The 19,605-nt window shown below is 34.9% G+C and overlaps 1 protein-coding gene and 1 non-coding gene across 3 annotated transcripts in view; both read left to right on the forward strand.

Annotated features, from left to right (window-relative positions):
* Positions 1-19,605, forward strand: part of MAN1A2 (mannosidase alpha class 1A member 2) — a 69,067-nt gene that overhangs the window by 26,959 nt on the left and 22,503 nt on the right. For both annotated transcript variants that reach the window (XM_070397139.1, XM_070397140.1), the window contains exons 5-10: positions 2,376-2,456; positions 7,413-7,507; positions 10,355-10,478; positions 11,782-11,875; positions 17,072-17,187; positions 18,311-18,527. In XM_070397139.1, the coding sequence (XP_070253240.1) occupies positions 2,376-2,456; positions 7,413-7,507; positions 10,355-10,478; positions 11,782-11,875; positions 17,072-17,187; positions 18,311-18,527 (727 nt within the window). The remainder of the gene's footprint in view (positions 1-2,375; positions 2,457-7,412; positions 7,508-10,354; positions 10,479-11,781; positions 11,876-17,071; positions 17,188-18,310; positions 18,528-19,605) is intronic.
* LOC138996538 (U6 spliceosomal RNA) lies at positions 10,509-10,611 on the forward strand. Its single transcript, XR_011468816.1, has one exon. It is a non-coding gene; the product is annotated as a U6 spliceosomal RNA (small nuclear RNA).

The following is a 19,605-nucleotide window of genomic DNA, read 5'->3' on the forward strand; positions in this document are numbered from 1 at the left end:
ATTTATAACTTCTTTCACACAATAAAAAAATATTCCAAGTTATACATAGTATATCCATTGGTGATAAGTGCTGTGGAAAGCAATAAAGAGTAAGTAGGATTAGAGTAAGTAGAGCTATTTTACATGGGGTGGTTATTGAAGGACTGTTATGGTGACATTTCTGAGAGGAGACCCAACAGAAACTGTGTGAACATAAGTAAGGCTCTCTCCTAATAGATATTATAGCTGAATATAGAATTAGAGGTTGATGATTATCTTCTTTTCATTTTCTAAAGATATAGTTCCGTTGTCTTTCAGTTTCTGTTATGCTGTTAAAAAGTGTCTAATTTTTCAAAGATAATGTCTTTTTGCCCCCTGTTTTAATATTTTCTTTTTGCTTTGTTGTAGTGTAATTCCCATTACCATGTGTCTTTTATTCTTTAAAGGATTCATAGTGTTTTATCAGCCTGAGGATTTGTTTTCATCAATTTTGGAAGATTCTCAGTCATTACTCCTTTGAATAATGCCTATTTCCCATTCTCTCCGTATTCTCTAGAACTTCTCTTCTGTCTCTCTTGTGAGGGAAGGTATAAATTTTACAAGTAAATAATTATATAGTAATCAGATGGTAACATGGTAAAGATATTAGTGGTGAGGGATTATTTCACTATTTTATATTGTGTTGTCAGAAAGACCTTCAAGTAAAGTACAGTGTAAAGATTGACACAGGAGTTTGGCAATTCTGGAACAGTAAGTACACCCATTTGGTAATAAAAAAGTGAGTCAAAGGAATATTGGAAGGAGGTGATGTCAGAGAAATGGGGATCTGATTATGTTGGATCTTATTAGTCATTGTACTCTGAATGTAGCCAGAAGTCATTGTAAGAATTTGCCACGGAATAGTAGCCTAAACTGACTTAGGATTTAAAAGGTTCACTCAGCTATAGGATGCTGTATAGAGTGTAAGCCGAAGGGTAAGGATAAAATCAGGGAAACTGGCTAGAAGATTACTAAGGTGATAGAGGCCTGCCCTCCCTCTTTCCCTTCCTCTATATATTTGTGAATTTCTATTGCAGTGTGCTGTATATTGGGAATGTATGATATGGAGTGATACAAAGCAGTTTGCTTTTGAGGATGGGTATGATGATAGTTATGTTATTAAAAATAACATTGTATTGTGAAAATTCTATATTGGAGAAACATACTTGTGGTATCAAATGCTGTATGTATTCTGTCTATTAATATTTGGAGGACTTTAAGGTAATAAATATTTCCTTTTAATTTTTATTAAAAAAATCATAAATGTTATCTTTATATTGGTCAATTGTGTATATTCTGTGAATTCTTTAGTCATGCTTTCTGCCACTTACTTTTCTTTCCATATGTTAGAATTTTTCTCAGCAGTACCTATATTCATAGCAAACATAGACTCAATGTAGTAAGGTTATTAATATTTGCTATATTTATACAAAATTTCCTCCTTATTAATTTTGTTCATATTTTTTTTCTCATTAGTAATTTGCATCTTGGGGAAATTCAAGTCTTTCTGTCATCATTTATTATCAATACTATTGATTTAATGCTTACAAAGTACCTTCTTTTTCAAGGATGTCTACATATAGTCACATTTTCTTCTAATTTTTTGTTGTGATATTTTTGTATGTTTGTGAAATGGTTTTCCACATTGATTTCTTACCTAGGAGCCATTTTCTCAATATTATTAATTGAATAATCCATCATCCTACCATTTTTTTGTGTGTGTGCCTCTTTTAACATTTATTAAGTTAAATACTAGGAAAATATTTAAAATTCATGAGGAGAGATAGAAGTGAAAATGAGTATTATTCTATACTGATTAGAACAAGGAAAAGGACCAGTGGAGAGTGCTAATTCCAGAAGTAGCTAATTACAGGAAGTAGAAGCTTTCAAGGAGAGAATAGTCAACAGTATCAAATACTTAGATAATTTCACAATGATATGTAAGATACATGAAAATGGCCCATTGTTCTAGGCCAGTGGTTGGCAAACTCATTAGTCAACAGAGCCAAATATCAACAGTACAACGATTGAAATTTCTTTTGAGAGCCAAATTTTTTAAACTTAAACTATATAGGTAGGTACATTGTTATTAACTTAATCAGGGTACTCCTAAGGCTTAGGAAGAGCCACACTCAAGGGGCCAAAGAGCCACAGTTTGCCGACCACGGTTCTAGGCAATTAGGAAGTAGCAGGGACAGTAGTGGAGGAGTTGCAATAACATTACCAAATGGGAGGGGAGAGACGAAGATGTAGAAAGTGGAAAAACATTCTCCACAGGATGTTTGCAAGAAACTTACGAAGTATTGAAAACTATAAAGTTTTACGTATATGTGAATATTTTCAATATATTTTTACAGAATTCAGAGGTGTCTGTGTTTGAAGTCAACATTCGATTTATTGGAGGCCTACTTGCAGCATATTACCTTTCAGGAGAGGAGGTGAGCAAAATTAAGTAATACGTTTGGTTTGGGGAAGGGGCTGTGAATGGAACTTAATAAAATGAAAGATTTCCCCAACAGCATAACATTTTCTTAATTGTCAATATTAAACTAAGGTTTGCTGAAAGAACTGGAGGGCACAAGTAGGACTGTTCCTTGGGAATAGTGAGTTTTTCATTTTGAGAACATAAATCCATCACAGATCTTAACTTTACATACACCACGTCTCCTTTGCAGGAGCGATCCTTCTTCAGGTGGTTGCTGCTATAATTAATTACATGGTCGAAACAAAGGGAGGGGGGGAATGAATAAGATCATAATAAAGGATGAATCATAAAGATTGAATATGGATCCTCCCAAGACCAAAAATTAATTATTAAAACTGTCTGGAATTTGACTGCAGTTTTTTGCTCTAAACTTAAAAAACAAAATAAAACAACTCTGAGTTCTCTTTCTGGAAGTCTTGGTGTAATACACACAGACACAGTGGAGTCTTAACGGTGATGGAGAAGTGGATGTGGGAAATTCCACTACTCAGATGGAATAAAGAATGGAATTGGATAGTGGGAGAGAGAGAAACTAAGGGAAGGAAGCTATAAGTAATTTATATTTCGTTTTCTGAGAAACTACTTCACCCATATATTCCATTAGTTTGTGAGAACTCTTTGCAAATTTAAGAAAATTCATCTTTTGGTATGTGTTTTAAAACATGAATTTCTGTGCTGTCTTTAGTTTTTTGTGATAAACTTTAAAATCATCATTCTTAGGATTTTTTGAACTTTTATGGCTTCAAGATGTTATTAGAAAGCCTTCCCCATGTTTGTGTTATTACAAAACAAAAATTCCCATTTTCCTTCTGGATTTTTATGATTTCATATGCTTGTATTTAAATATTTCATCTGTGTTGCATGCTTGTATAAAGAGTGAGCTATTCCTCTTCTACAATTCTTTTAGAAGCAATATGTTTGAAGATGTCGGTGTTTAATAGAAATGTTAGATACATAATATTGATTTAATTTGTAATTTTACTGTCAGACTTTATTATGTAACTCCGTTATACCTCCAACTTATCTTTCTATAGCCACTTCTTCAGTTCACATTTATTCTTTTTTTTTTAATCCTTACCTGAGGATATTTTTAGAGAGAGGGAGGGAGGGAGAGAAAGAAATATCCTTTATTTCCCTATTGGCTGAGTCTTGCTGTATGAAAATACTTTCCTGATCTCGCCAGGCTGTTGCCTTGTTGAGTACATCTTCTTCACATGGACTGATCTGGGACTTGACTACCTTTGCTCGGTTGGCCTTACTTTCCTCATGTTGGTTCCAACTGCTCTAGGACATTCCTGCCCACTCCAGTCATATCTCTGGGCTCAGACTCTTGACTTCAGGAGCTTCTGGGGTGACATTAAACAATAAAGGGAGGAAGAAAATGAACTATTTTGGTGCCTTCAATTTCAGATTTTTTTTCCAATTCTCTTGAGAAAGGAGCACATTTTTCTTTTTACCTTTATGGTTATCTGATTATGTAGAAGTACTAAATAATTTGTGTAATTGGCATACTTGATTAATTTTCCTACCAAAAGGCATAGGATTCGAAATTAATTATGAACAGCACATGAAAGAGAAATATCAGCCTTGGCTGTTCACACTGGGCTCCCCACCTGAAAGTCGAAGCAGAATGTTGAAATTTTGGTTGCTGTTATTGGAAAACACTAACATGGTGAAAGGCATATGATGTTACCATTATTTCTATTTTTGCTATTTTGTGGAGGAAAGTACATATGATTTGGAGTTAGAGGTTGAATTCCTACTTTGCCTCTCTTTCGTAATGATATTTGGCAAGGCATTTACCTTCTATAATTGAAGTTTCTTAATCTATGACAATGTGAGAGTTCCCTTGAGAGTTGTGAGGTTAAGTTACATGACAGTGCCTAGCATAGTACCTGACTCAGTAGATATTACTTTGCTTTTTTTCTACTTTGACTTTTTCCTGTGTGGTAAGTATTCTGTGTTACTAATGGGAATCCTTCTGTTTATTTTAAAATGGATATATATTAATTTTTTAGGATATAGTCTACTCATAAAGTAAAGAGAACATGTTTTACTTTTGTGACTTTCTCATACAGTAGAATATTACTGACCATTTTACTTTTCTCCTTGATCATTTTACATGGAAAGCTCTAATCCATATGTTTTAGAAACCAACAATGAGTCCCTGAGGTCGGCTAAAAAGAAATAAAACATAGAAAAATAATTTGGATATGACAGTATTCTAATACCAGATAGACAACAACTCCCTATGTCTCATATAAGCCAGAAAATTACCTGTAACTTATAAGATGGCAAAATGCCTCTCTTATAGAACGTTTTACATGCGTTCTGAGTTCTGGTATAAGAACCAAATGAGGGTCATATGTCAAACTGATAAAGCGTTCCTCTCCTGTTGATTTATTAATCTCATAAATATGAAACTTTATCATTTTATTTTCTTAGAACAAGGCTATTTATATTAAATATTCACAAGTTTAAAAATCTTGATGATTTATTATGTTTACTTCTATCCTCAAATATATGGCGTACCTTTTACAGGATTGTCTCTTCTCATTTTTTATTGGTTATCAAAGTGGCATCCCTTCCTGAATAAGATAATAACATAATTTATGTGGATAACTGCATCTGAAATCTGTCAGAATGGGTAGAGAAGTGGTTATGTCAAGTTTAATACATATTTCACAGATAATAAAAACAAAATAAAAGGAACACCGCCACCAAAATCTTTCCTTACCAAAACACAAATAGTACTGTATTGTCTGTGGGGTAAGGTCAATAGAATATCCTTTTTTTAAACTAAAGTCCTTTAAGAAAAGTTCTGAGTTAAAGAAAAAAGAGATGTCGAGTATTATTTTTTCCTGTTTTAAATATTAGTCATTATTGTCCTACTGCACTGATTCTCATTTTATTCTTTGAAAACCTAATTTTGCTCCAAAAATTGCTGCTATTTTCATTGAAAATTCCACACTTTCACTTTCTACCGATGTGCTGGTACTTGAACAAACATTCCACTATGCCTTGCTGACCCAGATAACATTTTAAAATATACTCTCCAACGTTTTCCTCTTAACTGTAAGAGTTCATCTCCACTTTTGTACTCATTCTACATCTTTAAAGTCACAGAACTAATACCAATTCATAGTTGATGGTTATGGTTATGATTACTGGTTTGACAGATCAGAAGGGTTTTGAGTCACCTACCACAGGAGCTAGAAATTTAGGGGTGAAATCCAGGAAGGAGTGAGCAAGAGAAGAGAAGCCCCCAGTTCTGTATACATGACACTATATTTAGACCACATTGTTTCATTTCCCTGTATTTTTATAGAGCTATGCCATAGTTTTCTGCCTAAAGTAAACGCTTATCCTTCCACTTCCGCCTGGTGAAGAACTTCAAGGCCCAGATTACTTATTTTAAGCATCTTTGTTGACATCAATATACATACAATTAAATGCACCCACTTTAAATGTAAAGAAGTGGTTGGAGGGAATACACATGATACAATTTTTGAAAAATAATTTTGCAATGTCAAGTAAACATTTAAAACTTAAAATTCTCTCCCTAGCCAGTTTGGCTCAGTGGATGGAGCATTGGCCTGCCAGACTGAACGGTCCTGGGTTCGATTCTGGGTCAAGGGCACATACCTTGGTTGCAGGCTCCTCCCCAGCCTGAGCCCTGGTCGGGGCTTGTGCAAGAGATGTGTTTCTCTCACATCAATATTTCTGTCTTTCCCTCTCTCTTCCACTCTCTCTACAAATCAATGGGAAAATATCCTTGGGTGAGGATTAAAACAAAAATTTTAAATTCTCTTTGAGCCAGTTATCTATTTAGAAATATATTTTCTAAAAGTAACAATGTGGATACATAAGGTATACTCAGAAGGATATTTCATTGCAGTAGTGTGTTTGTAGTAACCAGTATTTGAAAAGCCCATGAAGGGGGGATGGTTGAATAAATTAATACATCTCTTACTATAGAATGTTGTACAACTATAAACATAAGTTTGATATATTTTAACTAGGAAAAATGTGCTTGCTGTGTGTGTGTGTGTGTGTGTGTGTGTGTGTGTGTGTGTTTTTCATACATCCAGTCAGTTAGAATGCTGTAAATAACCCATCAATTTGAAATCAATTTGAAAGGATAGACTTGAGGCATATAGAAGAACGTGCCACTTTTCCTAATGAGGTATTATGATCCAATCTCAGTTTGGAGCCTATAAGTCAATAGTTCCACAGTAGTGTACACAGACCTATCTATTTTGATATGCTAAGGATATTTGAAGTCTTACCATGTATATTTTTGTAATAGTACACGATTTTAAAAGTTTAGAAACACTGATATTTAGGTAATTGATTGTTTCAGGTACCAAAAATAGCAGCAATTGGGACCAAGGGGTGAATCATTTATAAATCTCAAATGAAACTTGGAGTGTGAACTCAAATTTTTTCTTTTACTTTAATAAATTGATTAAACTTTGATGGAAAATGTTGAGGCATAAATGTACTTAAAGTACTTCAAGGGTATTTATCCAAATAGGGTTGTGTCTTTTTCTTTTGCTTTGATATTTATACTAAGCTTGTATACCATGGATGAACATCTCATAGCCTAATGTTTTTTCTTAGATCTTTGCCAGCTGAAAATACAGATACTATCAAAACCATATCCTCATCTTTCAATTAATTGTAATTTCAGCCCATTGCACGTTGGGTAGCTTTCCTCAGTATCCAATGTACATTTTCCCTGATTGCGGTATATGCTACATGGTACCTTAGAGATGTCATTTTCACCCTGTACTTGCATGTATCCAGTACATTTCAGTATGCATTGTATGAGAGACCAGCATATGTTGATGGCTGCAATTCATAAATTGATTACTATAATTTATGAATATTCATGTTTTTATCTCAGATATTCAAGATTAAAGCAGTCCAATTGGCTGAGAAGCTCCTTCCTGCCTTTAACACACCGACTGGGATTCCCTGGGCAATGGTGAATCTGAAAAGGTAAGTTCTATTTGTATGTGGGTATTCTTGTTGTAGAATTCTATTTTAATTTATCTATTGGGTTTTTATTTAATTTATGCATTTGCTGTTTCTTTGATGGGAATTATCTTCTACCAGATCTAGTCATCTCTTGCTCCTTCTCACATCATTCAGTTCTCAGTCAGATTGTGTCTTTTCAGAAGCACTTTCTCTGAACATTATACATAAAGAGCCTGCCTGCTAACTCACCTTCACTAGTACCCACTATTCTGTTTTTCTATTTAATTTTCTTCATAACAAATACCACTATTTAAAATGGTCTTATTGCCTAGCCAGTTTGGCTCAGTAGATAGAGCATCAGCCTGCGGACCAGAGGGTCCTGGATTCGATTCCAGTCAAAGGCACATACCTTGTTTGCAGGCTCCTCCCTGTTTTGGGCCCTGGTGGGGCACTTGCAGGAGGCAACCAATTGATGTGTTTCTCTCATGTCAGTGTTTCTCTCTGTCTTTCCCTCTCCCTTTCACTCTCCCTAAAAATCAATGGAAAAAATATCCTCAGGTGAGGATTAACAACAATAACAACAACAACCCCCCTCCCAAATAAATAAATAAATAAATGAATAAATAAATAAATAAATGGTCTTATTTTTATGGGAGCAGGAATGTTATATGTCAGATTCAGTATTACATCTCCTGGAGAATAGTAGGCACTTACTATTTGGGAATGAATGACTGTCCTATGTAGTTACTAATATTTATCATTATTTCTTCCTTGATTCTCACTTCTAGCACACAAAAACCCGTTACTGGTACCATATTATTTTCAAAGATAGTGTAAAAACTGCACCAGCTAATTAAAGAACGTTAAATGAGATAGTGATCATGTATTGATAACTTTTTTTTTTTTTTCTTCAAGAGAGAGGAAAATGAATAGAGAGATAAAACATCCATGAGAGAGAAATATCATTGATTGGCTGCCTTCTGCATGCCCCCACTAGGGATCAGGCCCACACCCTGGGCATGTGCCCTGACCAGAAATCAAACCAGTGACCTCTTGGGCTTGAGAACTATTTTAATGTTTCCCCACACAGATGAATAAAATATGGCATATTGAATTGTCACTATACAAGTGGGTATAACATGAGAGAAAGACTTACATTTTTACTTTGTCCCCAAAGTAGAAAAGACCCTGGAGAATGGTTTAGAGATCTAGTAAGAATAACTCTGCTACTTGAATAATTAATCTAGACTTCCAGTTCCAACCATGGAATAACTTATATCAGACTAACCCTACCACCAAAAACAATCAAACGCTTAACCAAATGGTTTGGGGGCATTATAGAGCAACTAACTCAGGTGGTATTTCCTAAGATCATCTCCGTATAAACATTGGCTTTTCCCCCCCGAGGGCATTTTCCAAGTCACGGTACAGAGCAAGAGGTCAAGCCTAACATGGGGCAGAGGAGGCCTGGTGATCAGGTCCTGGAGCTGCCAAAATGAATGAGACTTGGGGCACAAAGTCTCAAGACAGGAAGGAATTCCAGAGGAAAAGCTCAAAAATTTATGTACAGATTTTCCTCAAGTTGTTGGCTGATTCTGTGATTGCACATGCATGAGGCAAGACTCAAGGAAATCCAACAAGAAAACAGCATCTGGAGGCTAGTGGGCAAAGGAGAAAATTTAAGTGACATGGTACTGGGGAGACAGAGGTTAGTGTTTGAGGGTGCAAGGTGGAGATCTCTTGATAAACACCCAGGCTTTCAGCTGAGTCTCAGAGGGCCACTCCTTAGGAGTAGAGGTAAAACCAAAATAGACTACCCTTAACAAAGCCTAAAACCAAGGTAATTTGCCTCTACTCAACCTGTGTTTCACAAGAAACTTAACCTTCTTAGAAGACAATGCCTAATGCCTTGACATTTTTTCATTTATATTGTCTGGCTTCCAATAAAAATTATAAGGTAGGCTAAAAAAAAGACAAGAAGACACCCTAGCAATACTTCTGCACAAAAGAAATCCACACAAGATTATTCATCTGCAGGTAAAGTTTTCATAATAGCAAAATATTAGAAATATGCTGACAGACCACCAATAGGGTATGGATTAAATTATATCTGTTTGCATAGTATAGTAGCTTTCACACTGGCACTGTTAACATTTGGGACTGGACAGTTCTTTATTGTGTGATACTGTCCTGGCCATTACAGATGTTGCATCTTTGGCCCCAGCACAATAAATGCAAGTTTCACCTTCAGGGTTTGAGACAACTCAGAATGAATGCTCTCACACATGTTTATAAGCCTCTGGGGTGGGGCATTCCAGTTGCAAGTCATTACTATCATGGAATTTTGTGCAGCTTTAAAAAAGTTGTTAATGAACTAAGATGTAAAGACCACTGAGGTACATCTTAAGAGTTAAAATACAAGGTACAGAGCAGTAAATATTACTTTGCTATGTTTTGTTTAAAAAAGGAAGGAAATAAGAATATATATTTGGATTGCTTATATATGCATTAAAAATTCTGTACCAACATATAAGTTAATGAAAGTGATATCTATGGGACTTGGTGGTGTGAAGAGAGATGAGATTTCTGGGGTAAAATATGTTTACTATTTGCTTTTCTATGTTTTAATTTTTAAAATGTGGATGTAGTATCTATTCAAAAAATTTTTAATAATAAAGTAAAATTTTAGTTATAAATAAATAAGCTATTGTGTTAGATGTAATATTTTAAATTTTATTTTTCAATTATAGTTTACATTCAATATTATAGAAATAATTTCTGAGATATTTATTTAAAGTGTATGTATTCATTTAAAAAATATTTTGGTCTTTTTCTAATTCTTCTCCTTTTCTCTTTGCTTTCACTCAGTGGAGTCGGGCGGAACTGGGGCTGGGCATCTGCAGGTAGCAGCATTCTTGCTGAATTTGGAACACTGCATATGGAGTTTGTCCACCTTAGCTACTTGACAGGGGATCCGGTTTACTACAAAAAGGTTAGCTCTCTTTCTTCTGTTATAAAAGAGTTGCTTTGGCAGCGCATATACTAACATTGGAATGACACAGAGAAGATTAGCATGGCCCCTGCACAAGGATGACACGCAAATTCGTGAAGAGTTCCATATTTTAAAAAAAAAAATGTCCTTCAACATTCACAAAAACATTCTCTAAGATTTGATGCTTAGAGAATGATTGCCTTTCTAGAAATATGTTCATTAGAGTTCTGGCCTTTTTCTTTTTAAATTACCTAAAGAGATGTCCTTTCTTTTTAGAACATATTTAAAATATTTACTGTTATTTGAGAAGTTTTAATGACTTGTAGGCTTTTTAAAAATCTCATTGTCATCTCTGTTCAGCATTGTGCTGAAATTCCCAGCTAGCATGGTAAGGCAAGAAAAACAAAATGAACAAAAAGTTCATGAATGGAATTGACTTGAAAAGGAAGGAAAAAAACAGTAATTAATCACAAATTATATGATTATCTACCTAAAATATTAAGACAGTCTACATTTAAATTATTAGAAATAAGAGCTTAATATATTTTTGAATATAGATATTAAAAATACGTAGCATTTCTCGGCATCAGCTACAAGAGGCAAGACAGTGTCATTTTATAAAAACATACATTACTAGAGGCCAGGTGCACGAATTCATGCATGGGTGAGGTCCCTCAGCCTGGTCAGCGATTGGGGCCTATGGGGCCTGCTGGTAGGGGGAGGGACTGTGGGAGGTTGGCTGTGGGAGTTCACTGACCACCAGGGGGCAGCTCCTGTGTTGAGCATCTGCCCCCTGGTGGTCAGTGCATCATCATAGCTACTGGTCGACTGGTCGTAACGGTCGCTTAGGCTTTTATATATATGTATAGATGTGGTAGGGACAAAAATGTAAGTTTTCTGCAGATAAATCTACCAAAAGATAAAGTTCAGAATTACTGAGTACGATTGAAGAGGACCTTAGTAGAGAGAGATAGGTCCTGCTCATGTATAGTTAAACAATATCAGAAGAATTTTAGTCATCTCCAACTGTACCATCAATTCAACGCCATAAAACTCCAGTGGCTTTTTGCTTTGTATTTTTATTGTTGCTTGATTTTATGTAATGATCGTATGTCATTATAAAAATGAGGCACTTTAAAAATAGTAGCTTTACTTGACCACCACACACACGCACACACACACACACACACACACACACACAAAGGCAGGGGAGGTGGTGAAGGTTCTGAGTGAGGAAAAAACACAAAGCTTAGATAAGTATAAAGCCATGATGACATTTATTTTTGTTAATTGCATTCTTTAGGTCATGCACATTCGGAGGCTACTTCAGAAAATGGATCGTCCAAATGGTCTTTATCCAAATTATTTGAACCCAAGAACAGGTCGCTGGGGTCAGTGTAAGTATTTCTAGTACAGCTGATGCTTTGTTAAAAGATTATTTGTGTGGAAACTTTTGCTTGATGTAGTGTTAAGTACACTACATGTAGAACGAGAAGCCCCCAGTTAGTGTCCAAGCCTGAGATTTACTAGTGCTGTTATCTTTAGCAAGTTTCTAATCGCTTGTAGCTTCAGTTTTTCTACTTGTAAAATGGTTAAAATGTCCACTTTCTTGTTATATTTATTTCATCACAATAAAGAATTGCAATAAAAATAATCCTTTCATCCCCTCCAAATAAATTGAAATTGCTTCTTCAGAATACATTGACTTTCAGCAGTATTAATTTTGAGGATGTTATAGAAAGCTATTCAATGGTTATTGGCAAGGGGTCTTTAAAATCTTAGGGGAGTTGCTCTTATATCCTTTAGCAGCTGCAGCCCTTACTAAATTGTCCAATTTGTTCCTTTTAATGTTTTATATATTTTATATCAGCTTCTGGAAAGTACATCAAATTCCATTATTATCTTTGAGCAGTATACATCTGTCATATCTATAAATAGTCTGCAAAACAGTGAATTGAACTGAAATTTAACAATTCAGCTTTGGCTAACTATATTGTAATTAGAATAATGATAATGTTTGTGACATGCACATAGCAATCACAGAGAATAATTACTGGTAATTACCTTCAGGAAAAGTTCTTGGCAACAGATATAAAAGAGTATGGTAAGAAACCTAGATTTAAAGCCACATCATTAGTATTTTTTCTGGTTTTACTTTATTTTTTTTTACTCATTTTCTAAGTACAATGCTTAGCCTATGCCATTTAATGATTGATGTGAAGAAAATATAGGAAATTGGTCATTACTAATTTATTAAATTTTACTCTAATAAATAAAAAACTGGGAAAAACAAGAATGGGTAAAATATTTGAAGTTAGAAGACTAATTCTGGATTTCCCATTTAATAATTTAGATGTTATTTAACTTTTCTGTGCCTTTGTTTTTTCATCTGTTCTAATTGTACTTATTTAATAGGATGACCATTTGGATCATATTTTAAGATAATATATTTGAAAATGCTTCATAAACTTTAAACATATGATATAAATATTAGTTTTTAATCTAGAATTTTCTATAAAACACTTCAGTAAATCATGACATGCTGACAGATTATGTGAATCATTGATATTTAGTAGTGTTTTATAATGTGTTATCAATTTCTGAATATCAAAAGGAGCTTGGAGAGTCACGTTTCATTGAATTCGACACCTAGCAGGCATGTCTCAGTGGTTTAAGTAAGAAGTCAGACTACTAGGTGATAAATTCCATAGTTATCGTGGATTTCAGGCTTTTGCTGTGTGTTCATTTATTAAGCATACTAGAGGCCCAGTGTATGAAATTCGTGCATGGGAAGGGTTCCTAGGCCTGGCGCTGCCTGCTCACCCGCCCTGCTCTCTGCCACTGCTGCTGGCTGCCTCCCTCTGAGGGGTGACCGGCGGGGCGGTTGGGGGGCCCCCCTCTGGCACCCACCTTGGCTGGCCTGGGGCCTGTGGGCTGGGGGCAGCTCCTGCGTCTTCCCCCTGGTGGTCATTGTACGTCATATCCACTGGTCGTTCCACCGGTCATTCCGCTGTTTGGTCAATTTGCATATTAGGCTTTTATTATATAGGATAATCTTCCATTGGAGCAATAGCTTAGAAGAGTTGGAGAGAACCTCTGAGCAGGACTGTGACTACATGCTATAACCTGAGTAACATACAGCTAAACCGTAAACTCTAGCAATAATTCATGGATCCAAAAATCATTTCTCCTAAGCCATGATTTTGCTTTTTCCTGTTTTCCCTCACTAGTTCACCTCCTTTAATTCTGTTATACTTTTAATCTTGTTTACTTTCCTGCTCATTTGTTCTTTCCAGAGATCTACAATATAGCCAGAGCTTCTTTTACAAAACCCTGTATGTTATTTTGATGACTCTTCTCTAAGTATTATGCTCCAGAGTACCATTTATATCCTCTAATCATTCCATTCTCTTTGGGTAAACTCCCATGGCTCAAATCCATTTTATGTATTGATGACTCCCCAATGTATACCCCTAACTTAGTGCTCTCTCTGGATTTCTGCATATCTGATCGCCTGTTTATCATATTCATTTATATATCCAACTGGCACCTCAAACTCAACATGCCCCAAATTCAAACTCCTTTGAGGATCTGGCCTTCATTTCTTCTTCCCTTCAGTTAATTAGGCCTTCAGTTCTCTCCCACAGTTAATATCACCCCTGATCAATACATCCTCCACAATGGCTTCTTATTGATGGCTGCTGACTATCAGGTGGTGGTTGCTGAAAGTTGGGATGCCTGTGGCAATTTCTTAAGATAACAATGGAGTTTGCTGCATCAATTGAATCCCCCTTTCATGAACGATTTCTCTGTACCATGTGGTGCTGTGTAATAGCGTTTTATCCACAGTAGAGCTTCTTTCAAAATCAGAGTCAGTTAAAAGATCATCTTGATAAGGTTAATTAATAAAACTTTTTCAATTTTTAAAAGATTTTTTATGTACCACCTAAGATTATCTTGAATAACACAGTGGTTACAAGCTTAAAAGTCCAACACCAGCAAGAAGTATTAGAGTAAGCTAAGATTCCCTAGGCTCCCACATGCTTTGGTTTTTATTCATGATTGAGCAGTGGAAACAAATTAGGAGACAAGGGAATGAGAAATTCAATATATTTAACATTAGCTAATTGCAGAGATATCCAAAAGGAAGTAACCTTACGAAAGGTTTATTAGGACTTCTGCTTCATGGTAGAAGATTGAGCTATAACTCTACTACTGTGGCCAACCATCCTTCCTGAGACTGCAATGAAATGAAAGTACAGAAATGTAGAAAGGAATCTATAATAATAAAAGCATAATATGCTAATTAGACTGGACAGCCGAATGAACTTCTGGACATCATTCTGGACGAAGACGCGGTGGCAGGGGCCAAGGCAGAGGCAGTTAGGGGTGATCAGGCAGGCAGGCAACCAGTTAGGGGCGATCAGGCAGGCAAGTGGTTAGGGGCGAGCAGGCAGGCAGGCAGGCAGGCAGAGTGGTTAGGGGTGATCAGGCAGGCAGGCGAGTGATTAGGAGCCAGCAGTCCCAGATTGGGAGAGGGTGTAGGCCGGGCTGAGGGGATTCCCTCCCACACACACACACGAATTTCATGCACCAGGCCTCTAGTAATCAAATAAGAGTAAAGAGATTTGGAGGCAAGTTGAGAGATCATAACGAACAAGATATTTCAACAAGCTTGTAGAACACATTGTGGCTGGGAGTGGGTGAGTAGATCTAAGAACAGCATAATCTAGAATATACTCCAAGGATTGTAGAAAAGGAAACTGTTGTAACTCCAGAGGTTTATAAACAGTAGGTACAAGTATTTGAATTACATGAGTGAAAAGTAGAGCTAAAAGCAGATATTTGTTCAAAGTCATTATAGGGAACATGGGCTTGTTTAAGGTACAAGTGAATTATTAGAGTACAGGCAGACATACTGCCTGAAGTGAATGAGGGCACTTTCCCCCCATTTATTACTTTCTATAACACGATGACTTAATTACATAAGATACATGTATTTCGATAAAATGTAAGCATATAAAGTAAAAATTGAAGGGCTCCTTTTTTTAGATGTAATCATTGTTGACAGTTGTCTTTTCAAACCTTTTCTATGTGTACAATAGCATCCTTTAAACACGCAATTCTTTAGTAGTATCAAACTATGTTGTTCTGAAACTTGCTTTTTTGCCCCCTACTCAACAACATATAATAAATATCCTCCAGTATCAGGTTACAGATTTGCCTGATTCTCTTCAATGATTTCATGGTCTGCTAGAGTATGTATGTATATGTATGTATGTTTATACGTAATTTCTTTAGTCACTTTTTAGACATATGAGGTATCTTACTGTTTTACTAATGGAAATAGTCCTGTGATGCATTTAGATCAGTGTTGTATATTTGTGCAAGTGTTAGTGTAGGGTAATTCCAGAACTAGGAAACCTAGGTTACATTTTGAGAGCTACTATAAAATTGCCTTTTAAGTTCCAGCAACTCTGAGCCATACCTTATCAACATTGTTATTAATCTTTTAAAATCTTTGCCCATTAAATAGACAGAAATGGAATCTCATTGTTTTAATTTGCTTTTCTCTGATCACTAGTGGAGTTGAACTTCCTTTCTTAGGTTAATTATCAATTTGCATTTTGTTGTTGTTAATTGTATGTGCCCTATGTTGGTTTTCCTTCTGTTATACTTAAGTTTTGTTTACTTTTAAATCATTAATCCACCACAAATTAATTTTTGTGAGCTAAAGATATAAATATTAATATGCATTTTCTCCCAGATAGACAGTTGTTTCCATAAACCTGAATAGTCCATCCTTTCTTCTCTAATTTGAAAAACTAATATATGAATGTAATATGTGATATTTTTCTTTTCATGCAGGGAAGATGTGAGTTTTGAAACAAAGCTTGAGGATGTGGGGTAGGGTTTATAGAAAGTCAGGAATAAAAGAGTATGGTTGCCTTGGGAATTATATTGTTAAATCGGATAAGATTAAAAGTATGGATGATATTTCATCTATAAAAATAAGAATATACCTAGGACAAACAAATATATACTAATAGCTATATAAATAGTAATCAAGGATATTGATTCAACAACTTAATATTGTGCAAGGTGACATTACAAAGGAATTCTTGGGCTTTTTTTTCTTTGTAGATTTCTTTTAATTTACTGCCTACTGCACAGAATTCACCATTCACTATCTATAGAAAAATGAGCTCTTTTCGGTTAACATCAGATTTTAGTATGTCTCTTACATTTAATCTTACAGCTTATATAGGTAAAACCATTAATATACCAAAGATAATTATTTTCAATAATGGAAATGTTTGGATGTGTGACACTATGCAAACTGTGTGACTGAAGAAAAAGAAGACTACTAAGTATGTGAAATACACCCAGCAGAAGAAGATTTTTCTAGAAAATTGGGTATACGTAGAGGAGAGTGATTATAGTATGCTCTTACTGGACTAAATTTGAAGTATGTTGGAAATAGAGCTGTCAACATAATTTTTAAATAGTCATTTTAACTGAAAAACATTATGTAATTGTCTTCTGTCTTCTCTTTTCTCCACCTCCATCCTTCTCTTTTCTCTTTGTTACAGATCATACATCAGTTGGTGGGCTGGGAGACAGTTTTTATGAATACTTACTGAAAGCATGGTTGATGTCAGATAAAACAGACCTTGAGGCTAGAAACATGTATGATGATGCTATTGAGGTAATTATGCTCAGAACACTTACCTGTTTAACATATGGCATATACATTGTATTTGATAGTGACAGATGGACATCTTATATGCATTTTATTATGTGCATTCATTGTAGAGTTTAAGTTTTTTAATATAAAAGTCTTATATTAAGTGTTCCTTTATTGTGGCATTTTAAAGAAATTATAGAAGAATTTACTGTAACATATTTATGTATGAACAATTATTTTAATTATTTTTAGTTACTGTCTATAGAGACTAGAAAAACTTCTGACTTTACATGCATTTCCATGAACATTTCTTCTTTCAAATGACCCATTGGACGTGTATATTGAGAGCCTCTGGGTAAATAATAAGGGCAAAACAGTATATAGTACTTCCCACGTGCCAGGCACTGTTCTAACCCTTTTACATATGTGAAGTAACTTAATCCTTACTACACTTCACACACGAGGACTTCAAGGCACTGAGAGTTGAAGTAACTTTATGAAGGATGCACCAGTAAGTGACAGAGCCTGGAACTAAACAGCCTGGCTCCAGAGCCTGTGCTCTTAACCACAGTTCTATATTTATATAACCTCATACCACAGTGTTGTGGCAGTTTACATTTGGAACAAGTTTCATTCTTGGCAACACTTGTATGTGATATTTCCAAGCAAAAACTGTGAAATAGAATAGTGTGTTAACCACTTAGTATGTTACTTGGTTTCTGATCTAGTATAAACATATCCCTTTAATGATTTTAATCACTTTTTAAAAGTTGTATATTTTGTATATACTGTAAAGTATATATAATTCTGACTCTAGCTGTTGATCAGTACTTAGAGTTTTAGTTTGTTTTTAAATTAAGCAAAGGTTATTATTTCCTAATTTATATCTTTACCTTTTAGGGAATCAATTTTCTATAGTTGTTTACAAAAATACATAGGAGTTGAACTAGTATGTGGCATGTATTGCTTTGCTCATATACAACTTGATTACTCCAAAGCTCATTGTAAATTAAGCCTTCCAGTTTGGGAAAGTTACTGCTTTATGGAGTCCTATATTAACAAGGTTTTATAGTCAGAAGGATGCAGTAAGTTTGAACACTAATATTTTGCTTCTGAAATTTTGAATATCTACTCTTTCTTGTAGGCTATAGAAAAACATCTTATTAAGAAATCCCGTGGAGGCCTTACCTTTATTGGAGAATGGAAGAATGGGCACCTGGAAAAGAAGATGGGACATTTGGCCTGCTTTGCTGGGGGAATGTTTGCACTTGGAGCAGATGGTTCCAGGAACAAGGCTGGTCATTATTTAGAGCTCGGGGCAGAAATTGCACGTACATGCCACGAGTCATACGATAGAACTGGTAAGAATGTTAATAATGCTAATTACTTAGTCCAGAATAACTTGCAAGTTAAAAATATGTCCAGAAATTAGAAGGAAAATATATAGGCATTTTTATTTCAAAATAGTTATTCTAATACAGTAAATTATTTTCTTAAGAACTTGAATTTTAATTCTGGAAATGTGTTCCTGCATCACTTTCTTTTCTGAATTCTGCTACTGTTTTTGTTAATACAGGTTTTTAAGAAGTTGTTTTAAAGACAAGAGGTAGGGCATTTTGGGGATGTATGGGATAACATTATTTATTTTCCTATAGTAAGAATCCATTTAGCCATTTTTTTCAACTTCTATGAAAAGTTACATTAAAGGACACAAAAAAGGACACAATTTAGGTTACATGCCTTGCCTGTCCTCTTGTGAAAATAAAAAGATAATTGTAGTTGTATTGAATATATAGTTGGTATCTAGGTAACCAGTAGTTTCTTAGTCAGTTTTCTAATAATTTTTGAGTTGTTTGTTCCTTTAACTAAAAGATCCTCTGGCATTGCTTTGGGCAAATATGCAATATTTCTGGGCTTCAGTGTCCTTACCTGGAAAATGTGATGTTTCTCAGTGGTGACAATAATTGGGAATGAAAAATATATTTTTTATGTATAAAGCATAGATACACATATAGTTATAGATAGGTAAACAGTATGTATTATTAAAATTTCATGAAAAGAGAAGGCAAATCGGTTTTTTAAAAGCCTGAAAATGTGGTTGAAGGAAACTAGATTAGACCTTCCAAGGTATTCTGTGGCTTAAAAATGCATATTTTTATATGAAATAATGGATGATGAGTTCCCTGAAAGACTAAAAACCAGTGATTTCTATTTGTGATTTCAGAAGTTGAATTGTTGCTTATATTAAATAACTGAATTTCTATTTTAAGGATAATTTACCATCAAGTACCATGACACAAATACGATTGGCATAAAATTTATTATAGTTCAAAATCTGCCAAGTTACTTTGATATAATAAGGAATTGAACTTACGGTGAAATTGAGCCTGCAATTTCCTCACTAACTATATCAAGGATTTCATTTCTTAACAAAATATA

The sequence above is a fragment of the Myotis yumanensis genome, unplaced genomic scaffold, assembly GCF_028538775.1.
Source record: "Myotis yumanensis isolate MYYU_CA2020_CCGP unplaced genomic scaffold, mMyoYum1.0.hap1 SCAF_17, whole genome shotgun sequence".
NCBI classification, from domain to species: domain Eukaryota; kingdom Metazoa; phylum Chordata; class Mammalia; order Chiroptera; family Vespertilionidae; genus Myotis; species Myotis yumanensis.